This window comes from Pagrus pagrus (genome assembly GCF_965226575.1).
Source record: "Pagrus pagrus genome assembly, chromosome: 13".
Classification (NCBI taxonomy): domain Eukaryota; kingdom Metazoa; phylum Chordata; class Actinopteri; order Spariformes; family Sparidae; genus Pagrus; species Pagrus pagrus.
Genome location: NC_140197.1, coordinates 24,237,532 through 24,253,296, shown reverse-complemented (window position 1 = coordinate 24,253,296; position 15,765 = coordinate 24,237,532). Strand labels below are relative to the sequence as shown.

The following is a 15,765-nucleotide window of genomic DNA, read 5'->3' as shown; positions in this document are numbered from 1 at the left end:
AAGTTTGCCAAAATAAATGCCTGGTATCCTATTTCAGGCACAAAGTTCGGCAGCACTCAGGCAAGAAATAATAACAATTCATCTGTCACAGACGACTATAAGTGCTTTTATTCAAACTTCTAACAGGGGACAAAAAACACAACACTCATTTCTCATGGACCCCTGCAAGTGCATAACTGGCTCTACAGCACCACCAAGAGGTGTAACAACACACTGACAACCAAATCTGCTGGACCTACAATGTCTGTGGTATTTTTATTATTTTTATTATTTAAAAATGGATTTAAAATAGTTTTTGCAATCTTATTTATAAGACATGTAGCGACTGTGCCAGTGTTTTTCTGAAATTGTATTTGCTTTATTCTTTGTTTCAAGCTACAAACAAATATTTATGGGACACTTGTAACCAAGAGATGATTTAAATAAGAAAAGTAAGTTTTTAGGACTCAATTATGAGTATTATGAGCACTTTTACTTTTCATACTCCACGTTATTTTTGTTAATAATAATAATAAAGGCTAGTAGTGTCAAGGGTCTGAATGCTTCTTCAATCACTGCTGTAGATTAAGCAGATAAAAAGCATAAGAGAGAAGACAAAACAAAAACCACAACTTGATCCAGCTCTTTCCAATTTATTGACAGAGATGCACAATTAATGTGGTTGTTAAATGATTTGAGGAATGAACTCTACTTGAATATGTCTGCTGTATGCTGTTCTTACTCCCTTCTGTGACATTTTTTAAACTTTTTAAACTTTACAATTGTTTTCAATTTATACAATCGACATCAGCATAAGGAACAAAAACTTTAACCAGATTAACCAATGAAGTGCGTTGGATTGTTACAGGATTTGCACCTTTAGATTCCCCTTCATGCTCGATCCTGAACAGATCAGTGAACACAGGGACGCCCCCTTATGGCAACGTCACAGCACGAGATTAAACGTTCACTTCATCTCCACTGACATCTTGACGCTAGTTTAATTGAATTCCCTTTACAGCTCAGAACGTGAGGTCAGTATGCAGTGTAATAGAGGCATCTGTGTGCAAAGTAGGTGTTTTTGAAATCAAATAGGTGCTCAGTGCACAAGATGTTGATCATTGCTGAAGAACAGTGCCAATGCAGCGAGAAAGAGATAATCTTGATACAACAACGTGGAAAAGACAGACAGGAATCACTTTACTCTGAATAAGCGTCTGTCCACATGATCAGTCAAGACATCTGCACATAACACAACGTATTTATGACCGGTAGTGCAACACATAGAAAACAATGCAGGTTTTTATAAAGGAACAATTTGCATAAATAATATTAAACTAAATACAACACAGAAACAACAAAAACTTTGCTAAGACAAGACAGATAACACATAATGCTATTTTTCTCGCAGGAATGAATGAATGAATAGTAATTTCTGAGCAGATGTTTCACATTTCGGTATCAATTCTAAAAAGTGATGAGAAGTTTAAAACAAATGGCAGTCGGACAGATAATCTTTAGGAGCGTCCCTCTTGTAGATGTGGTAACACTCGGAAACTGCATCACACACAAAAATCACTATTCAACACCACACAGATTATCAAGAGATAAGTGACATTAAGAGAAGAGGAGAAGCGGTCAGATCTCATTCCTCAAACCTCCCGTCCAGGATGCTTTCGAAGGTGAAGGGGAGGAATTTGAAGCCCTGGCCTAAGTAAAACTTGTTTTGAAACTCCACCCTGTACAAAAAAAATAAAGATCCAATTAGAAAAACAATGACCAGGAAGCGTCTCGTACAATAACACGGGGACACAGTGGTGATTGGCTGTCGGGTTGGGTAATGCTGAGCAGGGCAGTTGAGACTGGTGACCCATGCTCTTCATTCCACAGTCTGAACCCAACTACACCGGCTCATGTCTACATCCCTGCTTCTGGACCCGGTCCTGGGACCAGACACCTAAGCTTCTTCCCTTCTGGAAAATGATCAGGCTCTATTTTTAAAAAGGCCGATGCTAAATGACGGCTGGGTGACCTTTTAACTGAGGAGCAACGAATACCTGCCATTCCATAGTCTGTCTGGTGTATGAAATCAGGCGAGGAGGGGATTGTCGTATTAAAACTGTCACTGTCCCCTGCAATTTCTGTCATGTTTCTACATTTACTTAGTATTCAATGGTTAAGGAGTCCTGGGTATCGCATAGAAAATCTCTGGACGGAATAATACCACCTCTACTTTGGCTAACAAACTAAAAATAAAGATTATAATTGGTGTTTTATATAAGCTTCTCTGCATACAATGTACTGCACCTGAAAGTCCCTGACGGCCATTTAGTGAAAGCTGAGTCACCCAGCATTCCTGTGTAAAGGGTAATTATAGAGAAGCGTGGATGCAACACTGGCATGCCCTGGAAATGTACCAGTGGATTAAAAGCCAGGATGACATTCAGCAAGGCCAGACAAAGACATTAATGAGGGGACAACAGAGGAGTCGCAGACTGCTCTGCACACCACACATGCAGGAAAAATGCGCTGCGTCTACACACACCAACTGCAGCCAGACATGTTTCAAGGCCACAGGCCAGGAAAGGGAGTGGGAGAACTTCTAATTGGGACACACCATTGTTGACGGTCAGACACACCCTCGTGCTGTAAATGTGTTGTTACCTAATTTGTTGGGAATTCTCAACAGTGTAACTAAAATAAGCATTATAACGTTTGTATGTTTGTACTGTTTTATTAATGTTTTATTATACTGTTTTATTATGAGGTAATTGGGGTTTGGGCACCTTTGATACAAACTAATTCCTCACTCTGATACCATTTTTACAGTCAGGACCTGTGCTCAACTTCGACTTTGTTTTTTAAAAAGTTTTTTCCAAATAAATGGCTGTAATTTAGACTTCAATTTATAACTTGTGTCGCTTAAATAATTATTTTACCTTTCTAATACAAAGAAGCTGGTCCTGGATCTTTAAGTTGAAAGACATAGGCTGAAATGGTCACCTACTGTGTAAAATTAAAAACTAGCCTGCAGATGGAGCTATATCTCTGTGGTTTACAATACTGTCCTGTACAAAACTGTACACTGGATCTAAGACATCAACCATAGGTTAAAAAACAAATGAATAAACACCGTTTCAAGCCTTTAAACAGTAAATATAATAATCTCAACTGATAAAAACACATGAAACTGAGATCAACATTGACATTAACGGGTGAAAAAAGAAAGCAAATGAAATACACATACCAATAAACAAGAGCAATATACAAAAACAATTACACAACTTACCAGTGCAGTCGCAGGGCATGCAAGAAGGCTGACAGGCCTTCCATAATAAGAAGAATGGCAACTGTGAGAACAGCGAAGAAGTAAAAGACTATGGCCAGAAGGAAAAAGCCTCCGAAGCTTCTGGAGGAAAGGCCGATGTGCATCACCATGGACCACAGCACCTCCGACAGCTCTGTGCACGGGACAAAGAAAGCACACAGATTTGAGAGGCCCTGCATTTCATTTGAGTGCATGTCTACTTCTCATAATAAACTGCTGTAGTAATTTGTAGGCAGGCCTCGATGATATAAGTGTGACATACGTGCATGAGCCAGACTGAGGGCCCACAGCCTGAGATAGGAAGCAGTGTTGGAGATGCAGCCCAGGCAGTACTCGATGGTGTGGATCGCCTGATGCACTGCCATATCCGCAAAGTTAAACTGTTGGACAGAAATGTAATGTCAAAATATAACCACGTTTCAGCATGAACCTCTAGAAACAACCCGTCTACAACCAGTCCTGAGGTCCACACAGGAGGGAATGTGGGTTAACCGTGTGTGCATGATTGTTCAGGTAATTGACAGGAAAGCCCTTTGCCACTTGAGATCAGCAGACACCAGTAAATTAGAAGTGGAGGCATCGCCGTCGTAGGACCCTGTGAACCCAAAGAATTAGCTGCCCCACCGATGCCTCATGCACAACGCCGTAACTACAAGGAAACACCGGCCCTACTGGCGCCCACAGCTTGAGGAATGCCTGCAACCCACGTTTCAACAAGTGACTCCTGGAAAACACCGACTACCACTTACAAACACACACACACACACACACACACACAGAGAGACAGACACAACTAAGAGCAGCAAGCAATGGTTGACAGTATACATAGACAACAAAGCGAGGGGCAGAAAGGGACAGAAACGCTAGAACATGCAGGGGATATGTTGATGGGTGGAGGTGCAGCGTGAGCTCCTGTCCTACCTCTTCCTCCTCGCGGGCCTTGACAGCAGGTGACAAAAGGCAACGCTTGGTTATTGACGACACACACACACATAAATTCAGACAGACAGAAAAGAAAGTAAGGGGAGAAAGCAGTTACTCTTAAAAAGGGAAGACGGGCAAAACCAACATTACAGGATGACAACACTCTGCTCACAAGTACATTCAGGGCACTTTAGGATCAAATTAGGGGAAAATATCAGTTTTGTCTTTTAAGAGATCAACATAAAACAACTCACACAATTCAGTACAATCTGTTTCCTGGTAGTTTTAAAGCTCTTCAGGATGTAAACAACCAGCCAGGATATTTACAAGCAGCTTAAGAGCAGTAGATCTGAATTGAATCTCTCAACAGCGTTTACTATAATCTTCACGTGGCAGCCCGTCAAACCTTTCTGAACCATCGGACCTTCATCTATATTTAATTGCTTTTATTCCCCACAGGGGAAGTGGAAAGATGAGTTCTCTGTTTCCAGCCGTGGCTGAGCGACTGAATTATTCAAAGATACATGTAGATCCTATTCTCCTGGTTCTCTTTTACCTCAGGTTCCTCCTCGGAGTGCTGCGAGAGCTGGTCGTGCTGAATGATTTCAGCCTCATCCTCAGTGGGCCCGTTGCCCACCCTGATCCCTCCAAAGTTCTGTGTACCCTGTCATAGAAGATGGGCAAATCAACAAAATTAAGAAGGATTGAATAATTAATTAGTGTGCTTTTAACTTGGGTACAATAAGTTATTTAAGTCTACTTCATCTTACCAGGTTTTTCCTCCACAAATGCTGTCTCCGCAGAACCAGAGTTTTAACTACTAGCATACAGGGAACACAAGCCAAGGCGATAACCACCAGGAGTGATTGTATGCCCATCTACATATTCGGGGAAGCAGAGAGAAAGACAAACATTAAAGAAGGATAATTATGTTGCTGTGATGCATTTCAGGACAAAAGGATGGACGTGGGTATCTAACCTGTCCTCTGTAAAGCGCTTTGTTAGTGGGGTCGTTATAGTTGAAGAGGAACATGTTAATAAAGGCGATGAGGAGGCTGGGAGCATCCTTGGAGGTGCTTGCGTCGTATGAGAGCCACTTATAGAAGATCAGAATGACTAGGTATCCAAACAGACTGGCCATGAAGATGATCTCTGGGATGAATCCCAAGTAGATATTCAGAGGCTTCTTGAAATACCTGCAGAGAAGCACAGACAATCACTTTGTCACCTCGGCGAACTCAAAGAAACGAGAAAACAAAAAACAAGAAAGGCGAGTATGATGATGATGGGGATGAAGATCTTACAGGTGGTTGAAGAGACTGAGACTGACTCCGAACAGCATGTGAATGACTCCCAGGATAATGGACATCTTCATCTTGAATGAGTTCAGGAACGTCAGCTTGTTGGTGGCAATGTTCCATATCTGAGGAACAAAATGGTCGGAGACAGTGTGAGTGAAGCCGACAAATCGAATATCACAATACTTTTAACTTTTTTCTTCGTTACTTAATGTTCAAGATCATTTAATTGAGAGTTGGCTTTATCTTTTAGCGAGTCTGAATCACATTGATACTAGTTATACAAGCAAGTTTATATAAATACTACCATTAACTGTTAGGTTTCTTCAACAAGCCATTTTTATGAATACATCTAATCTAATATAGGATCATTTAAAGCACGTAATGAGTTACAAATAAGTACGTTTCTACCTCAAAGAATAAAGAGAACACAGATTACAAAAAGAAAATATTCACCGGATCGATGCCGATGGGGTACGGCCCTTTGAACACTCCATCTAATGCTGGGTCCAACTGCAAGACTTTATTGCCTTCCAGTGTTGCAAACCTAAACAGGAGAACGATTTTTGGTTTTGTGACTTTAATTTCAACACACCTCCAGTGATCAATAGGTTTAAGCGACAGTCAGTGACTGCAAATTACACTTACGTCCAGTTGCCTCCTATTCGAGCGTCGAACATGGGCCTGACACTCCAGCCAGAGCCGAACAAGTTGAGTGACTTGGAGAAACAGTCGTTGTAAATGATCCCAGTGTAGATTGAGAAGACTCCCATCAGCAGGATGATGTAACGCCCTGCAAACACCATGCTGAACATCTGCCACAAAACAATCAATGAGAGATGAATTGAGTTTCTCAAACAAGAAAAATCTCTGCAATTATGAACATAAATCCACAGAAGCACCAAACACTGTACAGCTCTGGGAATAGTGATAGGGGCTGATGAGATGGCCATGATGGGATCCATACCTCATTATCGTTCTTCTGGGCCATCAGCCTGCTCTCTCTCAACACAAGGTACAGGGCAGCACAGGTCATGAGCGTCCCGTGGCCCAGGTCACCAAACATAACCGCAAATAGGAAGGGGAAGGTGATGATGGTGTATGGCGCTGGAGACGAGGAGTTGGGGAGGCAGGCAGCACATGAGGGGAGGGTGGTGTGGCAGGTGAAACAACATATGAGTGAAACATGTCACGGTATACAGCATGTTCCAACAAGGTGATAATGGGTGATGATGCAGAGTAGGCAACGAGTGACTGTAATTTAATATTACAGGCAGCTGGGTAAACAGAAAAGGTCCAGTGTGCAGGATTACGAGGGATTTAGAGGATCTATTGGCAAAAAAGGAACATGATATTCATAATTATGTTTTCATTAATGTAAATCACCTGAAACTAAGAAGCACTGTTCTTGTAACCTTAGAATGAGCAAGAACAAACAAGCCAAACACTGGAGAGGCCTGTTGTGTTGTGCGTATTTAGTTTTAAGCATAGACGAGGGAGAGACAAGGGTACTTTGTTAGTTGCCACTAAATCCAACTCACTGGACCTTTAACACTGATGGTCTACCAAGTCTGGCAAAGAAAGGCGTAGCACATGCATACCTGGGTTAATCTCCCGGTAGCTGCCAATTCCATACGCGTCCACAATGTTTTGGAAGCCGGAGGTGAACTTGTTGGTCTTGTTAAAGGTGGGTGGGGTCTGTTTGGTCTGCATCCTGTTGAGGATGGAAGGCACAGTGGAGCCGCTCTTCTCCTAAATGTCAGGAAACACAAGATATGATACGCTTTCACAGACATTATACGCTCTCACAGACATTAAAATATGATTAAATAAAAGTATGAAATTCATTTATCCGAGCAGAGTTCACAAAGCCTGCCAGGACAACATTGTAGAAGTAGTGGTACAGATACGATCTTGATACAGTACACCACGGCCTCATGTTTCCAGATAAGCAGAATAAAAACAGCTCAGAGATAAATTGATTGTAGAGACAGTTTCATGCCTTTCAGGCCCAGGTCTCTGTTGCTGTGTACAACAAAATATCCAGTAATAGTTTTATTCCAAGCACTTTTCTTCCTTTTCCTAACCTGGTCTCTCCATTACCCACAATGCAACGTGATTGCTGACAGTTCAGTTGGAGATTCAAGTGTGTTATTCTAGTTGTGGCGAATGTTGTCTCGATTAGCAACCGTCAAGCACAGACAAGAAGCAGCATAACAGACAACTCCCTATACACAGTATATATACACACACAGTAGTTTCAAACCGATTCTGCTACATTCAATACATAACCTTAAACTTGAACCAGAGTCTACTTTCTAAGAATAAAAATGGCACCTTGTGTGACTGTGTTGATAAAATATGAACTGGACCTACTAAATAGTGGATATTTTCTATAAACATAGACTACCTGGTGCTCGGTCACTCACCGTCCCCCTGCGCAGGGCAAACTGGATGGAGTCCAGGTCAGAGACGGGACACCACACCTCAGCGATCAGACACTTCTGAGTGACATCAATGTTGCAGAGGTTGAGGGTGTGGTAGATGGCCTTCATCTTCCTCACCTTGATGAACCACACCCTGACTGTTTTGGCTGCAGCCTGCAGGACCCTCTGCCTGTGATCCTCAGTCTGGTTTAGCACCTTTGGGGGCAGACAAGAGTGCAGCGGTCAGAGTGAAATCTTTTACATGACTTTACCAGAAGTGTTATTCATGATTTTATAATCACATTTCTTGTTTGATTCTGAGTTTGTGTCATCTGTGGTATGTTGTTTATCTTCAGCTCATAGTTATTGTTGCCCATATTGGCCAGGACACTTGTTAAAGAGAGATTTTGAAGCTTTTTAAGGCTAAAAGTTCTCAAAAAAAAAATGTCTAGCAGACATTACATAACCTAATCTCTACAGTCCTGGAGCCAAAAATATCCGCCGTGGGAGCCAACACCTAGTCCTGCCATTCTGGTTCACCCTGTGTTTTTTCGGGAAGTACAAGAAGATCTAAGGGAGGGTAGGTCATTTTTCTCTTGATTAGAAATGACAAACTTCTTGTCACGATGCCCAGTGTACACATATTAATCAAAATGCTACTGAAAAGGTTAGAATAACAAGAAAACTAAATAGCAGCAATGAATCATAAAATAATCTAAATTTAAAGGCCTGATCAGTTGAGTTGAAAAGAAGCTGTCTAAACCCTTAGGTTTTCCCAAAACAGATATAGGATATTCTCAGGTATGCAGCTGTATGACTCACATTTAAAGCTGAGTCCCATGATCAGCAAATAGCAGGATATTTAAGCTCTGTGCTGTCTGCCTACAGGCGTAGTCTCGCCTGCTGTCGAGAGGCTTAATGGCCCACACATAACTGAATGATGTCCAAATAGCCGGCCATTCTTCCGCATCCATGCCATTCTGTCATTTAACTCTCGTGCCCACGTAGCGACAAGCATAACACTGCATCCACAAACACCAAGATCCTCATTCCCGTATGTAAGGCCTTGAGAGGATACCAATTGATTCGTCAAACAGCACGCATGTCAAATATCAAGTATCTGTCTCGTGCAAGCTGTTTCTGTGGCTGCAGCTGTCAATGAGCCTATAATATCCGAGTACATGACACTTGAACAAATGCGATTTCTGCGATATGCGAGACTGTGTGGCATGATGTAAAACGCCCATATAGGCAGATGTTTCCTCATATGATCACATTATTTTTATCATCTGAGTATCTGCTAATTAATCGTTGAGTCCGTAAAATGTAAAGAAAAACTGAAAAATGCTTATCACAATTTCCTAGAGCACAAAATGACATCTTCAAATGTCGTCCCTTCATTCAGATCTACACTAAAAGTTAATGGGGTCTATTCTGGGCTGAGACCCATCCTCCATATAAGTTTCATGGAAATCGGATCGGTAGTTTTTGTGTAAATCCAGCTGACAAACCAACCCACTTATAAACGGACACAGGGGAAAACCTTCTTGGCGGAGGTAATAATTAGAGGTCAGTTCTTATTTGCCAAGCTTAAGGAGGGAGGGATTCCCCCGGGCTCTACCTTGCGCTTCAACAATTCACCTGGGAGAAATTCAACACTGTGGGGACAATAACAGCAGTGTTGTTCCTATGGAAAGGTTCTGTTGACAAAAGGATTTGACTTGCAACTAGAAAATTTACGGTACAAAGTGTCTCCGCATGTTGTTGTCACATAAAGAACAGTTATGATTACCAACTACCATCTCAAACATCCTCTAAGTATTCATCTCACTCTCAGTCACTATCTATGATTCATATCAGTGGCCAGTGAAGCACACAGCTCTGTTTCCTATGAGCTGTCATTTGTGCAACACGCATTAATCAGTTGCTTATAAAATATCCGGCTTTGAGACGAGACAGGAAGCCGGGAATAACTGTCAAAGAGCAGATGTTGTCCTCATGCCTTATGAAATTTCCTCTACTGTCACTTTCCGTTAGAGTTCTTCCTGACAAAGCAGAAACAATTAAAAAAGAAAAGAGAACTAAACAGCTCAAGTGCATCTTTGAACAACTCCGTGTTAACGAGTCATCAATGTGTAACGGTTCCTCTTCGTGTGTATTTACCATTTGCAGGTCTTCAATGCGTGCATTCACCCCTGCTAGCATCTCTTTCCTCTCCTGAGGTGTTTCTGGACATGGGTACAAAGTTGCTCTGAACCTGAAGACGGATGTAGAAGCACAGATAAGGATCTGGAGCTGGACAAGAACATTTCATAAAATTGTACAAATGTTGCACAGTCACTAAAGTCACTTACCCCTCACAGATCTTCTTGACTCGATTCTTCAGTTGGTCTCCCTGGAAGAAGATGATGAAGACAGACTTGTGGACCTGGTCACCCTGTTGAAACATAAGTCAGTTAGGACTGAAAAAAGAAATCACTTTAGTTTTCTACTCAATTTATTATAAAACTTAAAAAAAAAAAAATTCAGATTTTCAATTTATTTCAGAAATATTTCAGATTTTTATTTATTAAACAGTGCTAACCGTAGTTGGGTCCTCCAGAGGATCTTCAATGTCAGCCTGCCTCAGGAACACATTTCCTCGGCAAACTCTCCACAGCATCCTCTCAAATGTGGGAATACGTTCCCTGCCAATGACTCCGGCCACAAATCTGTAACATGGAAAAATGTTGTCACCACTGTTGTTGGTTGTATGGATAAAACTTAGAAATACAGTTAAAACTTTGGCCAACAAGTCAAAGAAACCTCACAGGACCAGTGTGGGATGTATTGGCAATGTGTTTGTTAGCTTGGTATGAGCCCTTCATCTATATTGGTAGTGGGTTCTCCTTCACGGAGTCCGCCATAGACCTTATGTGAATGCTAAGCAACCTTAATTTTTGCTTTAAAAAAACCCCAAGAAATTATCTAAATAAAAGATAAATAACCTCTGAAACAAATTTCTTTCAGAAAAAACATGTCTATCATCACGATATAAGACAGGTTGGCTGTGCATTGTCTGTTTATGATTATTTTTCAAGAAGCTGATCATGTTTCAAACATTGGCTGAAATGTCTCCACTAACAGGAATTACATTTGCGAATGTGGATTCTGGATAGACTTCCGCTTCAGGTGACCTTTGTTGCCTGACTAAGCTGGTGTGTGGGAGGTGACTGGCTGGTTGTAACACTCTGGTTTCAGACACAGATGGCTGAGGTGCACAGCATGGAAACCTCCAGGAAAGCTTATTCTGTCTGAATCAGGGAAGACCACAAAAGCGGACTCACCCCAGTCTGAGAGGAGCTCTGTTGGGCTCACTGGGGTCGATGAGGGTCGATGACTCCTCCAGTAAGCTGGGATCCTCCATCTGCACGAGAGTCAGTTCACATCATCAGCTACAACGGCACATAATCATTCCTGGGATTGCATTAACATACTGTATAAACATACTTGCTCTTATAAACATCTCAGACATTTTATTTACATGACTGTTGAGAACTGGACAGGAGAAAGTTATAACAGCCTGTTAATGATTGAACAGCTACGAGTTTGGCTGAATCATTCACCTCATTTCATGCTCACAACAACTTGTAAAGTTGACTTCAACAATTTAGTGAAGGCAATTAAGTGGAACTGATGTTGGGCAAAGTTCTTTGCTCCCGAAAATAAAAAGTATACACAGAATAAATTCTGCGTGAAGTGTTATGCAGCAGTGGAATTACAGGATATTAATGCGAATAGTTGGTGTAAATGGGCCAAGGCCATGTGAGCATCTATAAACGATCACGAGGTAAACACCTCTTGCCAACTCAAGCAGAAATAAGTGCTTCTTTGTAAGTGAGTAGAGAGTAGAGTAAGTGAGATCAGTGCAGACGGCTTATCAAGAGAATCTATTAGATAAGTTCTGGTTTGACAATAACCTACCAATGCATGTGAACTACTTTCTATGTTCTCATATTGTAAAACCATGGCGCTAGACAATTATAAAGCAAAAATCCCACTTCTCTCTCAGGCCACCACAAGGTTGTAAACAGTGTGCACAGTGCAGCTGACCTCATCAAAAAACTGCTGTGTGCGACGCAGGATGTGTTTGAGCTCAGTCAGTTCCAGGAAGTTCTTCTTTAGGGCCTCTTGGTTGGTGTTTATTTCCTTCAGCTCGTTCTCAAGCTTCTCAAACGTGGCCTGTGGGGAGCAGACAAAGGGTTTTGCAAAGGACCGCAGTAGACGACAGAGCTCACGGTTTATCTTTAAGAGAAAGACAGAGCAGTCACCTCCAGGTCGATCATGTCTCTTGGGAAGGGGACTTCAGGATTCTCTCCTGTGTCAACTATTGGGATGTTGGCCTTCTTTATTTCTTTTTCCACAAATCCTGCAAGATAGGTAAAAAAAAAAAAAAAAAAAAGGGATACAGGTGTACATCCTCCTGGTGAGTACTACTTTGTAGGGTCCTTTAAAGGCTTAAGATTTAATAATGAGTGGCAACATCATTAACTTCCATCCAAGGCAGCTCTGGCACAGAATATCTACGCTCACTTACTCAGTTTGCGATCCATCTCCTCACAACGTCGCACTTCATTGACAAACTTTCGCTGGAAGACATTCACATCAGGATTTAGCTGAAAAAAAAAGGGAACATAAGTGAGGATCAAGCAACAGAACAGACCGTCATGTTCAAAGACATGTCTTTATAAATAAAAAATAAAAATTGTGCATCATTTCCATTTGTATCCACCGACTCCCCTCCCATTAAAAAGGTCCTTTTTTAAAAGTCTATCAATAAACTCTTTTAATCATTTGAGAATATCATAGTTATTTTTAAGTAGTGGAGGGAGTCAGAGTATAATTTGATGGCATGAGCAGGATACAGCCCATCTTATATTCAAGCACAAAGCTTCCCTCAGGGATTGTCAGGAATGGGTTTTCTCATGTGTTGAATGAGGGGTCAGCTGGAAGCACATGATGAACACGATGCAGAAGGCATGCACTTTCTCAACAATGTGACTGATGTGATGCTAGGTACTAGTTGAAGAGTTCACCAAGTTTCAGTTGGTTAAAAAAAGGCAATATGTTGATAATACACACAGAACATCATGATTCAGAGGTCAGCAGGGTAACAGTGGACTTACATCACGAAACTGCACCATCCCGATCTCTCCCAGTTCACTGACACAACAGTAGGCAGCTTCCGACTGGAGGAAGAGCTGAGCCAGCGTCATCTCTTCACTTCTGAAGAGTTCCCCCATGTTGCTGAAGGATATGAGCGCTCAGCTCCCTTAAATCAACCAGAACCTATAGAGACTGAACATTGAAAATGTCAATTAATGACAAACACAAGCAAACTTGATGTTCAGTTTTAAGGGAACAGCATTTGGAGACAAACTCTAGCAACACAGATGTGAGAAGTCCGACATTCAACACTCGTCTCTGCATTGCACATTAGTGTCAAGATCACTAATGAGGGAGGCCTGTGTCACTTGCGTGTTAGTCTTGCACAAGTGTGAGAAGCTGGCATGTGACTAGACATGAAAAGAGAAAAAAAATATTTCTGCTTGCTCCCATGCTGATCTCATGATCAGTGCAGGAATGCAGTTACGCTGAGTTTTCTCGACTGTAACATTGCAATATAGGGTACATTAGGTGGTGCAAAGTACAGGTTAGTAGTGACTGTTTGCAGTCTGCAGGATCTGTAATGTGTATCATTTGATACTAAAGGTTAAGATTTTCTCAGAATATCTCGCAGCCAAGCAGCAAAACCTCCTACTGTGAAACGACCACACAGGGCTTATCTGTGGATTACAAGGTAGCATGTGACCTGTAGCTCTAGTAAGCCTCGATACTCCCACTGCATCAACTGGAAGTGAAAACTCACCGACTGAACACAGCAGAACAGATAAAACACCATGAAACTAGAACAAAATACACCGTGTACACATTTCCTATTCAGCTCAACCTTTAACACAGCAGGCAGCTGAATTAACCAGTTTAGCGACGTCCCCTGACAACCGCAGCTCCACCTGTCAAAGCTGGTGTCAAACAGCTAATGGCTACTGACACACAGTATTAATGTGTCGCTGTCAGAGCAACTTGGACATCGATCCACCAAAACCATCATCGTGATATAATAACGTAAGGTTAGCAAAGCAACACAGTGACACGGTTAGCCAATCAGCGAATATCAGCGATAAGATATACACTGTAACGTCAGTTGACGGGTGCTAGTCAGATTAGCAAGCGTTTGTTCAAGTCTACTTACAATATAACGAAACAGACAACGTTGTACACAATAACATTAACTGTAATATTTATTTCTGACATTAGGAAGATAGTTAACTAATCGAGATAACAGCTAACCGAGCTCGGTTTGACATTTAAAGACTGTAGTGCTAACAAGATAGCTAGCGTTAACGCTAACTAAGCGCACCTGTTGTCCGATTTGACTTAACCTCGCCTGCAATAAATACATGAACGCTAATATACTTTCAACCGTTCGTCGTATCAACTACCTTATAATTAGGTAATAGTTGTGAACTCAGTGACAGCCCTTACTGTTAAGTTGGAGATTGTGTGTGTCTCCTCTCTGCTTTCCTTCTCAGTTTCCTCTTTGCTGTTTGTTATGGGTTGGTCGGTGGCTGGTTTGTTTAAAGCGTACGGCTCCTCTTCTTCTTCGTATGCTGTGAAGTTCTACGGCAGTTAGCGCCCTTGACGTTGCAGTACCGCCCCCTTCTGGACAGTCGTGTAATTACTCCTAACTCCTATAAAACCAGAAATGCATTTTCTGCCCTCCGTCTCCCTTTTTTAATTTTTTTTAATTTTTGTTATTATTTTTTTTTACCTTAAATTAAGAAAGTCCATCTCAAAACAATTCACAATATCGATCCATACATTGAATTCTTAAGAGCAATGTTAAATGTGGATAGAAATTAATGTATATTTTGATAAATAGATATTGAATCTCAGGATCATCTTTTTTTCTGATTTGAAACAGAATCCATTAGTTCATTAATGTAATACCTTTTTTAATAGCATATGTTATCATGAAAAACAAGTATAGGCCTATGTGAAATTTTTGTGTCATAATTTTATTATAGTTAAATTTTATATTCTCTATTTTTGTAATGAGTGCTCAGTGCCCTCCAGAGGACACCATGCGTAACTACAACCATGTCTGTCTTAAAGGTCTTATTTAAATGGTCCTGTGTTGGTATAATCGTTCGTTTATTTTATTAGTGCTCGTTGACGACATATAACATAACTGTTAACGTGCCAAAGTTGGGCTAGAAGGCATATTTCCATTTATTGTCTAGCTTAGATGTTTAAATAAAAGCCTTATGTTATAACAGTCTTATGCACAACACAAAAATAAAGGTAGTACAGTATGCATTCATAAACTACACTTGTAGATGGCTGCAATTTGAATGCGTTTTTAAACACAGCACACATATACACTGCCCTCTGGTGGCCACTATATGTAATTACACGCTATTTTTAAGGTGTAATGCTATACTAGTTTTTTCTGCCTTGACGCTGGTTGCGTGAAGTTGTAATTACTGATCGTGGCTGCTAGAGGGCGACAACGTAAACTCGAATACTATGTATTAGTTACAAAGTGAAGTTACAGGCTGATTCTAATTTTTCACGTGTATCGCTAACGTTACTTATGCTGTCTACTTTTACTGTCAGAGAGGCTGGCTACACCTGACAATAACTCTTTTACAGTAAAGCTGACAAATAAAAGATATCTATCACTGCTTGTGGACAAACTTGCTAGCAA

General features: G+C 41.1%; 1 protein-coding gene across 3 annotated transcripts; it reads right to left on the bottom strand.

The window, feature by feature from the left end:
* Positions 1-616: 616 nt before the first annotated feature.
* Positions 617-14,659, bottom strand: atp6v0a1a (ATPase H+ transporting V0 subunit a1a). Of its 3 annotated transcripts, none has more exons than XM_084371987.1 (22): positions 14,541-14,659; positions 13,121-13,292; positions 12,532-12,610; positions 12,266-12,363; positions 12,048-12,176; positions 11,282-11,361; positions 10,540-10,666; positions 10,310-10,392; positions 10,119-10,212; positions 7,959-8,171; positions 7,131-7,281; positions 6,497-6,636; positions 6,178-6,344; positions 5,986-6,076; positions 5,536-5,654; positions 5,211-5,427; positions 5,002-5,109; positions 4,788-4,895; positions 4,229-4,273; positions 3,570-3,687; positions 3,269-3,440; positions 617-1,718 (listed from the first exon to the last, which is right to left on the bottom strand). In XM_084371987.1, exons 2-22 carry the CDS (start codon positions 13,235-13,237, stop codon positions 1,625-1,627), a joined length of 2,550 nt encoding a protein of 849 aa, XP_084228113.1. In that variant the 5' UTR covers positions 13,238-13,292; positions 14,541-14,659; the 3' UTR covers positions 617-1,624. The 3 variants fall into 3 exon arrangements, with proteins under 3 accessions (XP_084228113.1, XP_084228114.1, XP_084228115.1); XM_084371988.1 differs by having other exon boundaries at positions 4,229-4,246; XM_084371989.1 differs by lacking the exon at positions 4,229-4,273 and having other exon boundaries at positions 14,541-14,658.
* Between the last annotated feature and the right edge of the window lie 1,106 nt (positions 14,660-15,765).

Bases quoted from the DNA above. Each gene is read 5' to 3' on its own strand.
- atp6v0a1a (XM_084371987.1), bottom strand. From the start codon at position 13,237: ATGGGGGAACTCTTCAGAAGTGAAGAGATGACGCTGGCTCAGCTCTTC. The intron at 5,428-5,535 runs GTAAGATCTTCA...GCTTCTCTGCAG, and splicing joins CTCAGTCTCTTCAACCACCT to GTATTTCAAGAAGCCTCTGA. The intron at 1,719-3,268 runs GTAAGTTGTGTA...TTTTTTGTACAG, and splicing joins CATGCCCTGCGACTGCACTG to GGTGGAGTTTCAAAACAAGT.